We start from the raw sequence: 17,008 nt of genomic DNA on the forward strand, positions 1-17,008 counted from the left end.
CAGTATGTTGCACAACATTCAATCAGCCCTAATGACATAGCTAGCATGACACACTGCAGCTCCAGAACCTTTAGACAAAGGAAAGGATATGAATTCACCACGACACCACCCAGCATTACTCCATCGTAGCCCAAAGGAAGCATTCAAAGTTGTTTCAGCCATTTAGTTGGAGTCTACAAGGACACCTTGTCAGCAGAAACAGGGGCACTACAGTGCAGTTCACTTGTGCAGAACAATATCTCAGTTGTATAGAAGATGCTCACACCAACCCTTCAGTGTCTGTCATACACACCCCAACACTCATCAGCACAACACACCTGAAATGTAACTCACACCCTGATCACGATCTTGGTTTCACACTTGGTAATTTTTATTTTCTAGTTGGTGAGGTCAACTGTTATCCAAATCTTCATCCTCTGCTGGCACTTCATCTATCAAGAGTGCTGAATGTTCTAGAGTGTTTACCATAGTCTATAAAAGAGAGATACTGTGATGGTTAGTTCAATTTGTTGCAGATTTCTCCAAGAAGAGACAAGGTCAGAGAAGATAACCACATTACATATTTAGGTTACAGTAGTCTTGTTGAATAATGTTGCTGCCCTACAGCATGTAGCAGCAATTGCTTGGCCAATACAGCACTCGTCAATCATCATCAAACTCGTGTGAGACCGTAGCATCATCGCATGCTGGACAAAGCCATGCGCCAGGTGCTGGCAGGGGACATCATCATCATGTCTGTCTGCCAGAATGTCTAGTACCAGTAGGGTTCTACAGGTTGACCTAAGAACAGCCAAAGCTATCAGCTAGGAGAGGCCGTCTGTTCCTCATGCTAAGACTGATGCTACATGAAACTGACTGGAGGTGTGCACCCGCTCTGGGGCCCTCTCTCAGTCCAGCAGGAAGTCGGGCCGCGGATAGCCAAAGAGGTTGAAGTCCCCTTGGAAGCGCTCGTAGAGGCGCCGCGCATCACGTCTGCTGATGCCGGAGAAGTAGCGCTCCACTTTGGTGCGGTTGTATGCGGTGATGCCGGGTGGGATGGTGGGATAGGACACCAGGTGCTCAATCCCGGCAGCCTTGAGGATGTAGGGCGCGTCCCGTTCCAGCGTCTCGTGGTGGCCTACCATGCTGTAGGAGATGTCGCATGGGGCACAGAGCTCCACATACGTCACCCAGTGGATAACGTGTGGCCCAAACTGCCTGTTCAGACGCTTCTGTCCAGAGACGTCTCCAAGATAGCGCACAAAATCCTCAAACCGCAGTCTGTAGGCTTCTTGGCTAGAGGAGTCGTTGGGGTCTCGGTGGATCTTGCGGTACTTGCGGATGATGGCGGGTGCAATGTAATGCTTGTAAAAGGGCTCAAAGCGAGGGTTCTTCGCAAACTTGTCCTTAAAGGCAGAGATGATGCGCTCAAAAGGGTCTCGCACAATAAAGAACTTGAAGTAAGTGTCCAGTCTGGAGATTTAAAAAATAAAATTTAATTGCAAACACTGTATCAGAGGCTTAAAGTAACAGTATGCAACAATTACATTTCAGGATTAGGGTTAGGATAAGCAGTTTTACCCTAAAATAACAGCTTGAAAAAAATTGGGGCGCTACAATGACTTTTACCGTAATATGGAGAATCGACTCCATGCCATTGCCATACCAGGGTCCATAGGCTTATGACTGCTAAATGTAAGATTGGCTGACGCCGCCCGGTTCTCTACTAGTACTAGTAGGTATTTATATAGCTTATTTGCCGTTTTGCTTTGTCTTGTGTTGCACCTGCTTGATGTTTGACTGTGTTAGGACAGTTTTTGAGTAACTAGTTTGTCATAATGTCAAAGTCAGCACATTTAAAGAGATTTCGTTAGTTTTACCTGCAAGTATATCGTTAGCAAATAGCAATTGATCCGGAATGTTTCTTTAATATACCATTATAACTCATTTGATTTCAAACCTTTCTCTAATCTCATTTTCCTTCAAGGAGGAGAGGCGGGTTAAGCCATTCTTCTTACGGTCATGGACTAATTCCTCAGGGATGTCCTCTACCTTAGAGTATTTTCCTAGAACACAAGAAGAGCATGGAAACAACAGCCAGATCCCCTCTTAGGCAGACTCACAACAGTATAGGTCAGATTACTCATCCTGTGCATATTTTAAATAAGCAATGAATAGTTCATAGATGTACAGCATCTTTAAGTATCTTTCAATTGCATTGCTATATTTCCTGGTGTATTTAACTGGACCAACTGCCATATGAACAGGATTTATACTCATATGTTGCCTTCATGAAACTAATGACAAGGCCATTTCATTAAGAATATTACCTTTGTGGCTACTAACAACCATGTACACATTCTTTACATTCCCACAACCAGGCCACTGGTGTTCACTCCCTATGGGTCATACAACAAGCACAGACATACAGTCAGACTCACAGACACTCACCATTGAGAACAATGAGGACTTTCTTCCATTGTGTGTTGCCAACCTTGGGGGTCTGGCAGTAGAGAATCTTCTGCTTGTCACACACAAAGATGCGGTCCAGGACGAACTTGTTGATGGAAGTGTGTGTGAGATTTCGGAGGGAGGAGTTCCTGCAGACACTGGCCAGCTGGTCCAGACGCCTCTCCTCCACAGAGAGCCAGTCGGACATCTGCAAATGCTGGTTGAGAGAAATTCAACAGGACAATTCACTGTACCTACATATCATCAAGGTGTGGGTGACAGTTTGAGTGATAGAGATTAGCACCCACAGCTTTACAGTAAAGCAAGACCTTGGTGTTCAAGGGCCACAGAACACAAGAGCAGCTTAAACTGCAACAGGATTCTTGAACTGGCTCGGCATTTAGAATGCGAAACCCTGAGGGAGAGGAAGATTAAACGATTCCTATTCATCTCTGCCCTCTCCTCTTCTTCCCAACACTTACGACTCTGACTTTACCACATGTCCCTGAGGCCCTGCCATTCCCAGGTTATTCACAGTGGGACAGTATCATGAGCTGATGTTGTATACTGGTATACAACCTGATGAAGACAGCTTAAATGTGGCTTGTGCACATCAAAATAAAAGAAATACTAGGTTTGATGTCTAGAATTTTTAAAACATTACATATACAATTATTGAAATATTGCACTCAAATGATTTACTCTTTTGACCAGCCTTCCTAAAAAGGAGGGGGAAACTTGTTGTATAGTTGTAGTCTTAGTTTAATTTAAGTTTAATTGTGAAGTTGTTGCCACACAACATCTTGGGGGTCTCCTGACCATAGATTTTTGTTAGCTATATTTTATTTTAGTTTTAGTGTAATTGTTTACTTGGGTTGCCATGGCGATGGATACACAGCTCTCCAAGCTAAAAGTTTTTGTTTATTATTTTATATTATATTATTTAGTTTATTGTTTTTGTATTTTAACACTAATTTGCCCTCCACTGGCAAAACAGTATAGCCGTGCTGAGCTCCTGGTCATAGGAAGATTGAAGGAAACGGTGGTTTGGATGGGTTAGCCTTTAGCCGAGCTCGTACACCGGCCCGCTTGCCTCACTTCTGCTTCCGCTCACAGCGTCTCCTCTGCCGTTGAGGCAAAGCTTTCGCTGGCTAATATGTGGATCTAGGGAGGGATGGATGTCTCGCTTGACAGTCGATGTACATCACGATTTACGTGACCTGTGCAACCAGAGGCAGAGTGACACTAGACCAGGTGTACACTAATGTTGTTAAGGCTTACAAAGTACAGTCTGACTCCCACCTAGGCCTGTCTGACCACCTCTCGCTGTTCCTGTACCCCTCATACCAACAAAGAGCGACAAGACCTGCCACCAAGTCCAGTGTGGAATGAGGATGCCATCACTCAGCTACAGGACTGCTTTGACAGCACGGACTGGACAATACTTAATAGCCTGGAGGCTTCTGACGACCCAAAAATTGCACTGTAGGAATACCAACTTCAGTAATGGACTACATAAACTTCTGTGTGAACAATGTCACAAGAAGGAGGACTGTGAGAGTGTTCCCTAACCAAAAGCCATGGCTGTGCAGAGAGGTGCGTACACTACTGAAGGCCAGAGACGCAGCCTACAAATCAGGTGAAACAGCAGCATACAGCTTAGCCAGGGCAGCACTGAGAAGAGGCATAAAATCTGCAAAAGTCAAACACAGGCAACGTATTGAGCAACTCTTCCACACTCACACCAATCAGACACAAGTATGGGAGGGAAGAAGAGCAATCTTGGACTACAAAGGGACTGTGTCACCCCCCCCAGACCAGCTGTGCTACCCTGATGAAGAACTGAATCAGTTCTATACACGGTTCGACAGGGACAACAATGATCAGCTGCCTCTGCCCCTACCCTCTGACGATGCTGCACCCACTCTGACCCCCCACGAGGTCAGACTCTGCCTGAAAACCATCAACCCCAGAAAAGCGGCAGGACCAGCTGGTGTGGCAGGCCGCGTACTAAAGAATTGCTGTGACCAGCTGACAGAGACATTTACAGATATATTCAACCGCTCTCTAGCCCTTTCACATGTCCCCCCCATGTTTCAAAGCATCAACCATCATACCTGTGCCAAAAAAGACTGCAGTCAACTGCCTGAACGACTATAGGCCAGTGGCTCTCACCCCCATACCTGCTAAATTCTTGGAAAGGCTGGTCATGAAACACATAAGAGGCATCACACCAGCTTCCTTTGATCAACACCAATTTGCCTACAAAGCGAACAGATCTAGAGAGGATGCAGTAGCCCTGCTGCTTAACACTGCACTGGAGCACCTGGAGTTAAAGAACACTTACATCCGTATTCTCTTTATAGATTACAGTTCTGCATTCAATAAGATCCTTCCAGGCAAACTCATCTCCAAACTTCAGGACTTAAACCTCAATGCTACACTGTGTAACTGGGTATTGGACTTCCTGACTAATCGCACACAGAGTCTACAACTGGGGAAGCATCACTCATCAAGTCTGACCATCATCACTGGCGCCCCACAAGGTTGCTTGCTCAGCCCACTATTATACACCTAATGTTACCTCCGGAAGTTGAGGAAAGAACACCTTCCTCAGAGGCTGCTGTATAACTTCTATGGCTGCGCTATAGAGAGTGTGCTTACATACTGCCTGAATTTATGGTTCTACAGCTGCACAAAGGCGGAGCAGGCAGCCATCCAGAGGCTGATTAAAACAGCGGGAAGGATCATTGGAGCGGAGCTGCCGACATCTTTTCCATCTGCTCCTCCCGTTGCCTGCAGCGCTCTAAACGCATCCTCACAGACCCTTCCCATCCTGCCCATCATCTGTTCCTATTCCTCCCGTAAGTGAAAAGGTTCAGATCAACAAAGGCACGCACCTCCAGGATGGCAAAGAGCTTCTATCCCCGTGCAATAGAGGATGGCAACCCGACCCGAGCCCGTCGGAACCCGTTGGAACCTGTCTGGTTGGGCCGGGTTCGGACAAATATTAGAAATGTATAAGCGGGCTTGGGTCGGACTCGACACATCAGCGCGATAATGCATTGAACATTCCAAATTTAAAATATCTTAATAAATAGTCAAGTCAACTGTCTGCCTCACATGATGCAAAAGTTCGTTTTTGACAAATAAACTAAATTACATTTAGGTCCTACATTTTAGGATAACAGCCTTCTTCCCGTGGCGGGAATTTGTTTATGTCCGTGACAACACGATTACAGGTGGCAAAATGGCATCACGGAGAAAGTTCATCTGGAGACTTTAAAATGATACTAAACGAAGGGAAACCTACTGTATGGAGATATTTCTGCTTAGTAGACGATGCAAATTCTAATTTGGTTGTTGGATATGTCCAATGTAAGAAGTGTGAAGTTTTAATGAAATATGATTGTTGCAACTATCGTTCTATCGTTCTCCACAACAACATGGAATAAACCTCGGATAGTTTCACAACGAACGTCGGCGTGCTAAAAGATCTTCAATGGTAAGACTTGTCTGTTGTGCCTCCGTTGGTGTAGCTGTCTGTCTCTGAAAGTTGGAGATTGCAGGGGAGTAAAATGCTCCACGGCCGAAGTAGATTACATGTTTTTAACTTCGGGGTTAATTCCCTTTCCTTTACGTCTGCTGCTGGTTAGTAAATACATACAGCAGGAAAGGTTAACAAACAGGATGAAATAGCTACACATTACACACGCTATGCTTTAATAAAACTCACGCTACTCACATACTGGTTAACACTTTTACAGCACATAAATATTTGTCGCTACATATACAAACTATGCGTCACCGTTGTTCCTCCTTGTACATGCTCCTGTTTAAGGGAGACGCATCATTTTACTAAACGTTCTTGCAATGTGAATCATTTAATTTAAATATGCTTATTGGCCTTATTGTGTACGCTTGTGCGTTTAACAGCGCTTGTTTGTGAGAGAGAGCATTTAACTGTTGATGCCCCAGTTTAATAACGCCAGGATATTCTTTAAAAAACGTACGTCAATGTGGCATTAGTAAGCTACTATGAACAGTTGAGAAATTGATTCCGTCGGGCTCGGTTCGGATTTGAAAAAAAAAAAAAAATGTAATGGCTGTCGGACTCGGTCTGGGCTCGGTTGCTATTCTGTCGGACCGGGCCGGGCTCGGACAAAAAAAACGGCCCGAGCCACACTCTACCGTGCAAAAAGGCTCCTCAACAGCTCACCCACCCCAATTTCCCCCCCCCCCCCCCCCCACCCCCGTTCATCTCCCCCCGGCCCAGCCCGCTCCGCCTCCCATAGACTGCACTCTAACACTTGGTGCACCTTAATATGTAGATATATTGCTTTTTTAATTTATGATATTTATTAATCTATTTATGAATTGTTATTTATTATTATTTAGCTGTGAAAGAAGTCTGTGGACTTGAACTTTTAACTATCATTAGGGCAATGAATTTAATATATTTCTTAATATGCAGTCAAACTAGTAAACAGAAATATTACTTTGGGCAACCGGCAGCACGTCATAGAAAATACATATTTGTTATTGACAAACATTAAAAGGCGACCTTACCATACTGTTAGGTTGTGGTATTGCTCTGGCAGACAGCTCGGTCCAAGTCCGTACCTCCACCTTCCCCCCATAGTCTGCACCACACAAAAGAAGATGTGTCTGTCAGAATTCTACAGTTTACAAAAGTTTAAGCAGTGTTACTGGATTCATGAGCAGCTACTGGAAATCCACAAAATTCAAAAACACACAACACGGTTGGAAACGAGAGACCTTTTGGTGGCTAAGAGGTTTTAGTTTGCTACCACTCATCATTTTTCAAGCAAAACAGATTCTCCTCTGGTTTTCTTTTCCAAAAACGATATCATAAAGTATAAAACTATGGTGGTCTCCATGGGGTGTACAACAGCTAATCGGTGCATTGTTTGTCAGTGTATAAGGCCTGAGTGTCACTCACCATCAGGTAGGCCTACATGCAGGTTGAAATTGACAAAGCAGCTAGCAACCATGAGCAGCAGGACCACCCGGCCACATACGCCCACGTATAACCAGTGGCGACGCATCATCTCCCAATGTACCAGCAGACAGCCATCCACACGGCACCTGCACAATAGAAAGAAACAGGAAGTCAAACCATGAAAACAATAAATCCTTAAAGTACAGCCAACACCATCCACAGGCAGCCTTCATAGTAATCTTGATCAACAGCTATGGCGTCAGTTTAATGCCAAAACTCACACACGCAATAAACGTCTATTCGAGCAACTTTCAGATTTTCGCAAGCGTGAATTTCGTCTGCCCCCTCAATTAGCTGCGAGAGAGTACATTTAACCACTGCCAGCGCAGAGACCGGCATTGGTCTGCTCGCTCGAATTTATCATACGCTCGCGCGAAATCTCCTCGAGGTTTAAATATCAACTAAAATACAAAAAGGCAGTAGAACGTAACTGTACATGTACTTTTCTTAAAGATACATGCCCTTTTGGCTGATTCCCTCTGACTCATTAAAAAAATGTGGTGCCACATGAGCACCATTTCATAAACTGGTAGAGCAACTTCGAAGAATGCTTCCATCCTGGGTGGGTGTGTGTGTTGAAAAAAACAGGCGGCTCCTCAAATAGGGACTATGCATTAGCCAAACTCAAGTGTCAAAACAAGACAACCCATAATGTTTAACGTTAGGCTACTTGTGGTCAGCAGTGTAAAATAATCGCATGACAAGTCTGACACAGACATTGAGTTATCTACAGAGCCATTTAGTAGTTTCAGCAGGAAATGAACAAGGTAATTACACAGTAATTGTGTAAGACGCGGTAATGACACAAGTTTTGCAAATTTCATGACAGGGACACATCAAACTTGCAACAGTTGTGATCTATTCTGGTTTAAATTACTATTAATTTCGTTCAACACGTAATCTGCTGTGAACATTTAGCTACGTGTCCACGAATCAATCATAGCTAGATATCGTCAACTCACCATGATCAATTCAATTAAACCAAACCGTTCTTCTACAAAATCTTCATGTAGTCTCTACTTGTCATAAGACCCTGGCGGGTCTAGGCTCCGCCCCATGATATTTGCATGCCTGTTCTGTCTCTGTCATTACAACAGGTGATAAGAAACAGGTGTACCCCATGATTGGATGGGCTACAAAAGCCCTGATCAGACTGCCGGCAGGAGAGCTTTTGAGTGGTCGTTGGATTTTGGTTATTGTTGGGTTTTGATAGAGGTTGGAGTTGGATCAGTTTTGGATTGTCGTTGGTTTTGGATTATCGTCCATGTTTGTTTTGGATTACAATTTAACTGACTTTACATCTTTTGTTTCTCTTCACAACACTGACCTTCACCACATGTTTGCTATAATTATTAGATAAAAATATATAACTGGTACCATTAATAAATAACTTATATTATAAATTCTGTGTGGCCTCCCCTTTATGTTTCGTCCATGGAGCCGTGAACGATACAATTTCTATGTTAAAAAGTTCTGTGTTGTATCTAAGCCACCCTTTAGTTATTTGGCATCAATCTCATTAAATATCTTGATCTAATCTCTGTGTGTATTTGTCTCTGGGTTGATGGTGCGAGTTTGGGAACACAAGAGGAAGGGGAAATGTATTGTTCCCCCTTAGAGGGAAGGGCTTAGGGGATTGTTTTAACAGAACAAACCAGCACAAACGTAGCACAACAGATTGCGACTATTTTGATGATTTTTTGACATGGATGTCACAGGCCAGAAAATGTTACTTTGAATTACTCTAGGCCTATAACCCTAATAGCACAAACGATCATTTCAACGGCACAAACCAGCACAAATGAACAGCCAGAGGTGTAAAGTAACAAATTACATTTACTCACGTTACTGTAATTGAGTCGTTTTTTGTGAAATTTGTAATTTTTAAGTTGTTTTTGAAATCGGTGATTTTACTTTTACTTAAGTAGATTTTGACTGAAGTATGGTACTTCGCAACATTGAAAATTACATCCGTTACTGAGTAAAAATAAAATAAAAACATAGTTCAAGAAAGGAAACCAAAAAGTGGAAATCGCGCACGACAATTCTCACTGCAGTGGTGGATGCTGCATAGAGAGGATGATAGAGTCGATGCAAGCTGCCGGTGCCGAGTCACGACAGATAGAGATGGAATAAGATGATAGTGTGGACTACCAACAACCTCGGACGACCAACAAGCTGAAGCACCGAACACCAAACACATTACAAATATAATGAATGATTGAAGTGCAAGGTCTGTGTCCTGGCCTCCTCTGTTTGGGGCCTGGGCAGTAGAAGAGATTGTTGGGTTTGGAGGGACGGAAAGAGGGAGGAGGCTGTTGCTGCAGGAGTCTCTTTCTCAGGGCTTAGATGTCAGTAGAGAAGTACAGGGTGTTCCTCTTGAGCTCATTGAAAGATATGGGCTGATGCTGGAGGACCTGGACCTGGAGCTGACCACACACACATACGCAGGGGGTTTACACATCACACACAAACACACACACAAACACACAAACACACACACACGCACGCACGCACGCACGCACGCACGCACGCACGCACGCACGCACGCACGCACGCACGCACGCACGCACGCACGCACGCACACACATACGCACACACACACACACACACACACACACACACACACACACATATAACTTTTACTGGAGGCACTGTATTGTCGGCAGAAATGTCTGAATAGTTGAGCATAGACATGCATTCTCATCATCCTCAGTCTCATTTACTCCATATCTGTCACAGGCTTAAGGCCTTAAGACAGCTGTCACAGTGATGGAAATGACTGTGGCTGATTAATATCATCTGAGAGCCAGGTGGAGTACAGCCAACCACTCATGATCTGACTGGGACGCCTGTGAGTCAGCAGCACTAATCACAACACTGATGATTGATAATAATCTAAAGTAAATTCTTCTGAATAGTAGGAACTTTTTGACAGAAAACATTGTGATAAAGCCTGGCTTCAATTCCTGGCCACAGCAGGATGTAAATTGTTGTAAAATGTAGGCCCTTCATATGTCCATTCACTTCCATTCAAATGCCCTTCTTTATTGTAGACAAGATAAAATGTAGTCTTAGTTGAATTGTTTGGTATAGGAGAAAATCTGATATTGACAGAATAGTGATATTATGAATATGTATGTATTTCTTGAATTTCAATATGGAAGACATTCAATACTGATCTCTCTGTTGATATCTTGAAAGAAACTGACATTCAAATTAAATAATGAAGTAAATGAATATAGTCAATTCTGCAAACCTGCCTGTCCTGCAAATTAACCCATATCAGCTGTAACCTTCTAATCAATGCTCTCCTCCTGTAAATCACCCAGTTCACATGCTTGTTCAGGTTCTGATACTGTAATGTTACTTTTGTAAGAAACAAAGAAACGTCTTATCCGTGTTTCCTTCCTCTCATCCCTTTTTCATGAAATCCACTAAAACTATTTTGAATAATTGAAACTGTTTTGAATAATTTTGACTTGAGATCATTTAAGTGAAATTATCAAATACTTATCTCCTCAATACACTTTTTTTTAAATTAACAAAAGGTAGTGCTAATACAAGTAGTATAATAATAATTATAATGAATTGTATTTTAGTTGAAGTAAAATCCGCATCTCAAATGATTTGGAACAGTCTGCTTACATCTCTCTTGAGACAGATTAACATCTGGTTGAAGAGCTACTCTATTCTGGGAGCTAAAAAGGCGCTCTGACGTGGAGAGGGTGCCTACTCTTGCTGCAATCATTCTCCTCTTTGTTGCCGTATCCAATTAGCAAGAGTTCACAAAATGTTTCGGAGATGACGGTAACGACAAAAATTGACAGCATTGTCTGCAGTAGCAACTCAATCAATCAAATCAAATCTCAACATACGACGTGGGTTAGACAGGATTCAGTTGTGCTGGACTCACCACAGAAATAGTAGCATTCGTCCGCCGTGGAACAGCTTAATAAAAAATCATTGGACATTTAAGCCAGAGTCGTTTTCATTGAAATAACAAAAACTAAATATGAAAAACACTATACAATATATGTTTTTTATTATTATTATTATTTGATTTGTTTATTTGGTGAAGAGGGACAGTGTGCATTAATAAACATGTAATGTAATGCAACCAATTGTTGCCAAAAGGCTAGTTTCCATTGGCAGTCGCCCTGCCACAGTGAAACTGGCTAAAGATAGGGAAGAAGAGAAGGAGAGAAAGGCAACACCCAGACTATGCTCCTAGAGGAGTACAGTGTGGGAACAGTAAAAAAAAAAAAAAACACACCTCAGTGACCCTGGAAAATAAAGGATGTGTTTCCTCTTTACTCCTTTCATTTTAATAATAATAATAATTATTATTATTATTATGTTTTATTTATTTGTTTTGCACTACATCCTAGTTTTTATGTTTATTTGAAGTCTATTTTTAATTATTTGCTGTAAAGCACTTTGAGCTGCATTATTTTGCATCGAAGGTGCTATATAAATAAAGTTTTATTATTGTTATTCATTATGTGTGTGCAGGTGAATATTGTCATTGTTGTTGTTTATTTACAGCAACTTTTCCTTACACTGCATTATGTAGACCCACACATGTATTATGTAGGTCTATGTTGAGAGTTTTACTGCATTTGTTGCTAACATCACTTTCAGTGATATGTTGTAAAGTTCTCATTAATTAACAGTGTAATAGTCCCGTGACAGTTGTGGAGTAATTGCGCCATCTTGTGGTTTGAAAAAACTTTAAAAACTCAGTTCAAAACTATGCCTCCATTGAAAAATCGCCAACATTACAACTCTACATAGGCTACTTCGCATCACATCACTTCAGATTCTGCTTCAAGCCAGCCTTATTCATTTAGGGTGTTTTTATTCACGAATATATACCTTCATCTTCTCCAACCAAGCCCGGCATTTACAATGGTATCATATAATAAGAGTGTTAACAGGAGCACTACTTACACAAAGCAGGAGTCCAACAGTGCAACAACAGAAAAGTAGACGAGACGAGTTTTACTCTTCAGCCTCAAGGCGTATTTATTTTATAGTGGATAACTAAACTGCTCTTCCAGCCTTCATGTTGGGAGCGGGCCAAGAGAATGATCAAGTCCAGAACATTCATATTTATAGGGGGCATGACATCACAATCATATATCACATCTCTAATCAAACTGATAACACCCCCTTGTGGTGTGGAACAGATATTATACAGTACAGAATACATCACAGTCAATCATACATACTTATGTCAACAAAGAGAGTACAAATTGTATCGTTGGACATTGAGTTGTGGCAGTTAGCAAAGTTAAAACTTCAATGACTCAATTTCGATCGAAAAGTGGGAAGTCAACTTTCTAATTAGGTCTAAGGTCATTGGATGGATCCGATAAATGTCCTTCTTTGATATAGATCATATAAATGAACTTATTTAACATTTTGGGGCTGCTGGCTAGATACATAAAGTGGTCTACTTCATGCCATTGGTTGACAGTGTACTTGAGGTGACGACACCGATTTTCGTCTACACGGCCTGGTGTTGCTTTGGCGACGATGATGCCATAATGACACGTTCCAGAACGTTTAAAGTAGAACACTTACGAAAAATAAATCTTGAGCAAACCTTATCGAAATCCCTTTCAGAGAGCGCAAACATTTAATCCTACAGAGACATTCAAAAGATATTCAGTTGATTTGAAACATGGAAAGCCACACTGAGGTAATTTATGGAAAGCTATTTAGGCCAGAGATTACAGAAAATGTTAGACTACTTTTAATCTTGGCTGTTTTTTAAGTATTACTCAATTCTTATTACTATTTCTGACCACTGAATGTTTTCAAAGACTTTACTTTCCAGCTGTGATCTACACCATAGAGTATTTTAGTCAAGTCATATTTATTTATTTATATAGCACATCTAAAAACAGCTCATGCTGACCAAAATGCTGGGAAACTTTAGCTGGGAAAGGATATTCCACAAGGAGTTTACAAAAAACAACATTATTTCAATCAAGCTAATTAATTCACTGTGTGTCAATTAGTGGGAATAATCTGTGTGTAACCCCTTAGCTCTGACTGACCAATTTCTTGCAGAAGGAAATGCTGATGATCTTCATGAAGCTTCTACAGCAGGGAGCCATAAAGCCCCACTTCTCTGTGCATGATATGATCGAGTATATGATCCGTGAGGAGAGGGAAGCCTACATGGAGAGGTCAGATAAAACAACCACATCCTTTAAAATATCAAAGTCTGCTAGAATGAGGGTGTACCAGAGAGATTGACCAGGAAGATAATTTGTATTCTCTTTTACACTAAGGTCCTGTCGAAAGAACGGCACTGTTGATGGCAGTTCCTGTCTGGTAAGCAAAAGTGATCAATATAATAACATAATTATAATACAGTCCATCTGTAGCAGCTAACAGTGTTTCAATGAATTGTTAATAATTTGAACATTAAAGAACATATGTATGACACCTTTAAATCAAGTTACAATGTTTGGGTAATACTATTATGTTTTCTTGACTTAGATGATGGAAGTGAAGGCACTTATTAAGCTGCTGGATATACTACGGGAAATTGAGCAAGAACTGATGGAGGCTAAAGAGTCTTTGCCCACAGCCTTATTTGATCCGTAAGTCACCTTCAAACGTGAGAAGTATGGTTTAATGTGCCATTTTGTAATTGAAAATGATAGTTTGAGGTTGTGTATTGTTTCCCTTAATGTCTTAGATTTCTGATTGTTGATAATATACTCTATCTGCTAATAAAAGAACATTTTACTTTTCAGTAGCGAGCCATCAACAGACAACAGCTCATTGAAAGCGGTTCAGTTTGCCGTGAAGGTGATGGGCTACCGCTTCATCTACCGGCCATTTGCCCCAGAGCACTATCTGTCGGAGGTGGTGGTGGATGTCGTCTCCAGGCTGGTCCATCTCCATCCCAACCCAGCAGATGCTGACCACCGTGCCCTGTCTGTGTTTCTGAGAGACAAAGCCAGTGTTATTGCACTAGAAGTGCTGAAAAAACTTCAAAACAAAGATCAAAACATTGCCTACTACACTCATCTGACTTCTCAAAGAATAGTCGAGTCAGTTAAGCGCAAACTGTTAAAGTCCACAGAGATTACAAGTTTGGACCCAGGCAGCAACAATGATGGATTAACAACTGAATTCACTTCAATTATCATAGCTAAAATTAAGAAGCTTTTCCGTCCCCGCTGTCTGCCATTGGAGCGTGTGAACATCATCACCGTACTTTTGAGGGCTTCTGAGAACAGACATCATGCAGACTCCATGAAGTTGGTCATTCATTCTGACACTGTGACGTCTATCATAGTTCTTGTGCTGCACTTGATATTTTCAGAGGAGGACAACGATGTTAAATCATTGCATACCTGGCCAATTGCAGATGAAGTGGTGGACAGACTTGCCATGTCTGGTGCAAGTGTGACCAAAACACACCACAAAGACAACTTCCATATTGAGCTAAAGGAGATTATTGAAATGGTTCACTCCATTTATGCTCAGCTACTTGAAGGTTCTGGAAGAAAGCTGATTTTACAGTATGCTGTGTCGGCCAGGGCTAAGATGGCTTCAAAAGATTTTGCTTACTTTGTGGCTGAGGCAATATTGAAGGCACACCAGGAAAGACCTGACAATGTAGTTAGTGCAACAGGGAAGGAGTTGCCTTGCCACAATCTGAAAAATTTGTTCAGAGACCTCGTGGCCAGATTTGTCTTCCAACTTTTCCCGGTCTCTTTCGCGGATAAAGATGGCCTCCTTAAATGCCTTCAGCTAGCTGAGCAGATGTGTGCTCTGGTTCAGCGAGATGTAGAGGAAGATGCAACCTTCCGCTCTGGACTGGAGAAACTGCAAGAATCAAGTGCTAGTGTCATCCAAGAAATTGCGGTTGAATGTTGCAGTGTCTTCTTGAAGGCCTTCCCTTCGAGAGATGACTGGGCAGTCCATAATGGAGTGAGTACTTAAGATATGAATCACTACTGAGTGAAATACAGATTTGTGTTTGTTTCACCAATGAAAAATGACATCCCACTCTCCCCTTCACCATTACGGCTGTGACATCTAGTATGTTTCAGGCACTATGATATTAGTGTGCCTGCCTGATCATTTCTAGGCCCATCAGGCCTAAGTCTTTTCTGTCTGCCCTTGTTTCAGTGTGTCGCAGACAGAACCTTGAACATTGAGGAATGTGAGGAAGAGAGCACCCCGCCAGGTAAGCTGAGAACTCATTTTGTATGCATCCCTTAAATATTTTACATCTGTAGATGTAGTTAGTGCAATAGGGAAGAAGTTGCCTTGCCACAATCTGAAAAATGTGTTCAGCGACCTCGTGGCCAGATTTGTCTGCCATCTTTTCTCTGTCACTTCTGCAGTTAAAGATGGCCGCCTTAAATACTTTAACCTGGCTGAGCAGTTGTGTGCTCTGGTTTAGGGAGATATAGAAGTAGAGAAAGATGCAACCATCTGGTCTAGACTTCAGGAACTGCAAGAGTAGTGCTAGTGGCATCCAAGAGATTGCGGTTGAATGTTACAGTGGCTACTTGCAGGCCTTCCCTTCTAGAGATGACTGGGCTCCCTTCGAGAGATGACTGGGCAGTCCATTCATTTCTGAAAGATGAAAAGAACTGTACGCAAACATCTGGCATCATTATAACAAGCCTTTTTGATTATTTCAAAGCTCCTTTGATTCCCTGTGACAAAGAACAAGACAACACAAAAGATTCTGAAGCTAAACCCAGCAAAGAGAAACAAGAGAATGAACACTTTCAAAGAAATAATGGAGTGAGTACTTAAGATATGAATCATTACTGAGTGAAATACAGATCTGTGTTCCAGTTTCACCAATGAAAAATGAAAATGACATCCCACTCTCCCCTTCACCATTACTGCTGTTACATGTATAATGTATCAGGCACTATGATAATAGTTTTTTTTATGTAGTTGTGAGAACTTTTTTTTTTTTTTAAATACTCAGTTACTTTTTTGTAATCACTCATTTCCCTCTTATTTGTAAAGTAGTTGTTGAATCTTTTTTATTGTCCAGACATATTAGTGACATAGTAAAAGTAATGGCCTGCCTGATCATTTCTAAATTACGTTTGTAGGCCTAAGTCTTTTCTGTCTGCCCTTGTTTCAGTGTGTCGCAGACAGAACCTTGAGCATTGAGGAATGTGAGGACGAGACCACCCCGCCAGGTAAGCTGAGAACTCATTTTGTATGCATCCCTTAAATATTTTACATCTGTAGATGTAGTTAGTGCAATAGGGAAGAAGTTGCCTTGCCACAATCTGAAAAATGTGTTCAGCGACCTCGTGGCCAGATTTGTCTGCCATCTTTTCTCTGTCACTTCTGCGGTTAAAGATGGCCGCCTTAAATACTTTAACCTGGCTGAGCAGTTGTGTGCTCTGGTTTAGGGAGATATAGAAGTAGAGAAAGATGCAACCATCTGGTCTAGACTTCAGGAACTGCAAGAGTAGTGCTAGTGGCATCCAAGTGATTGCGGTTGAATGTTACAGTGGCTTCTTGCAGGCCTTCCCTTCTAGAGAT

General features: G+C 41.9%; 1 protein-coding gene across 1 annotated transcript; it reads right to left on the reverse strand.

Annotated features, from left to right (window-relative positions):
- Positions 1-887: 887 nt before the first annotated feature.
- Positions 888-14,874, reverse strand: LOC308362099 (carbohydrate sulfotransferase 10-like; the record flags this gene model as incomplete). Its single annotated transcript, XM_080834592.1, has 8 exons — positions 888-1,452; positions 1,940-2,045; positions 2,431-2,647; positions 7,000-7,073; positions 7,394-7,539; positions 9,821-9,882; positions 14,309-14,422; positions 14,836-14,874. 8 exons carry the CDS (start codon positions 14,872-14,874, stop codon positions 888-890), a joined length of 1,323 nt encoding a protein of 440 aa, XP_080690718.1.
- Between the last annotated feature and the right edge of the window lie 2,134 nt (positions 14,875-17,008).

Source organism: Sprattus sprattus (assembly GCF_963457725.1).
Source record: "Sprattus sprattus genome assembly, chromosome: 3".
Classification (NCBI taxonomy): domain Eukaryota; kingdom Metazoa; phylum Chordata; class Actinopteri; order Clupeiformes; family Clupeidae; genus Sprattus; species Sprattus sprattus.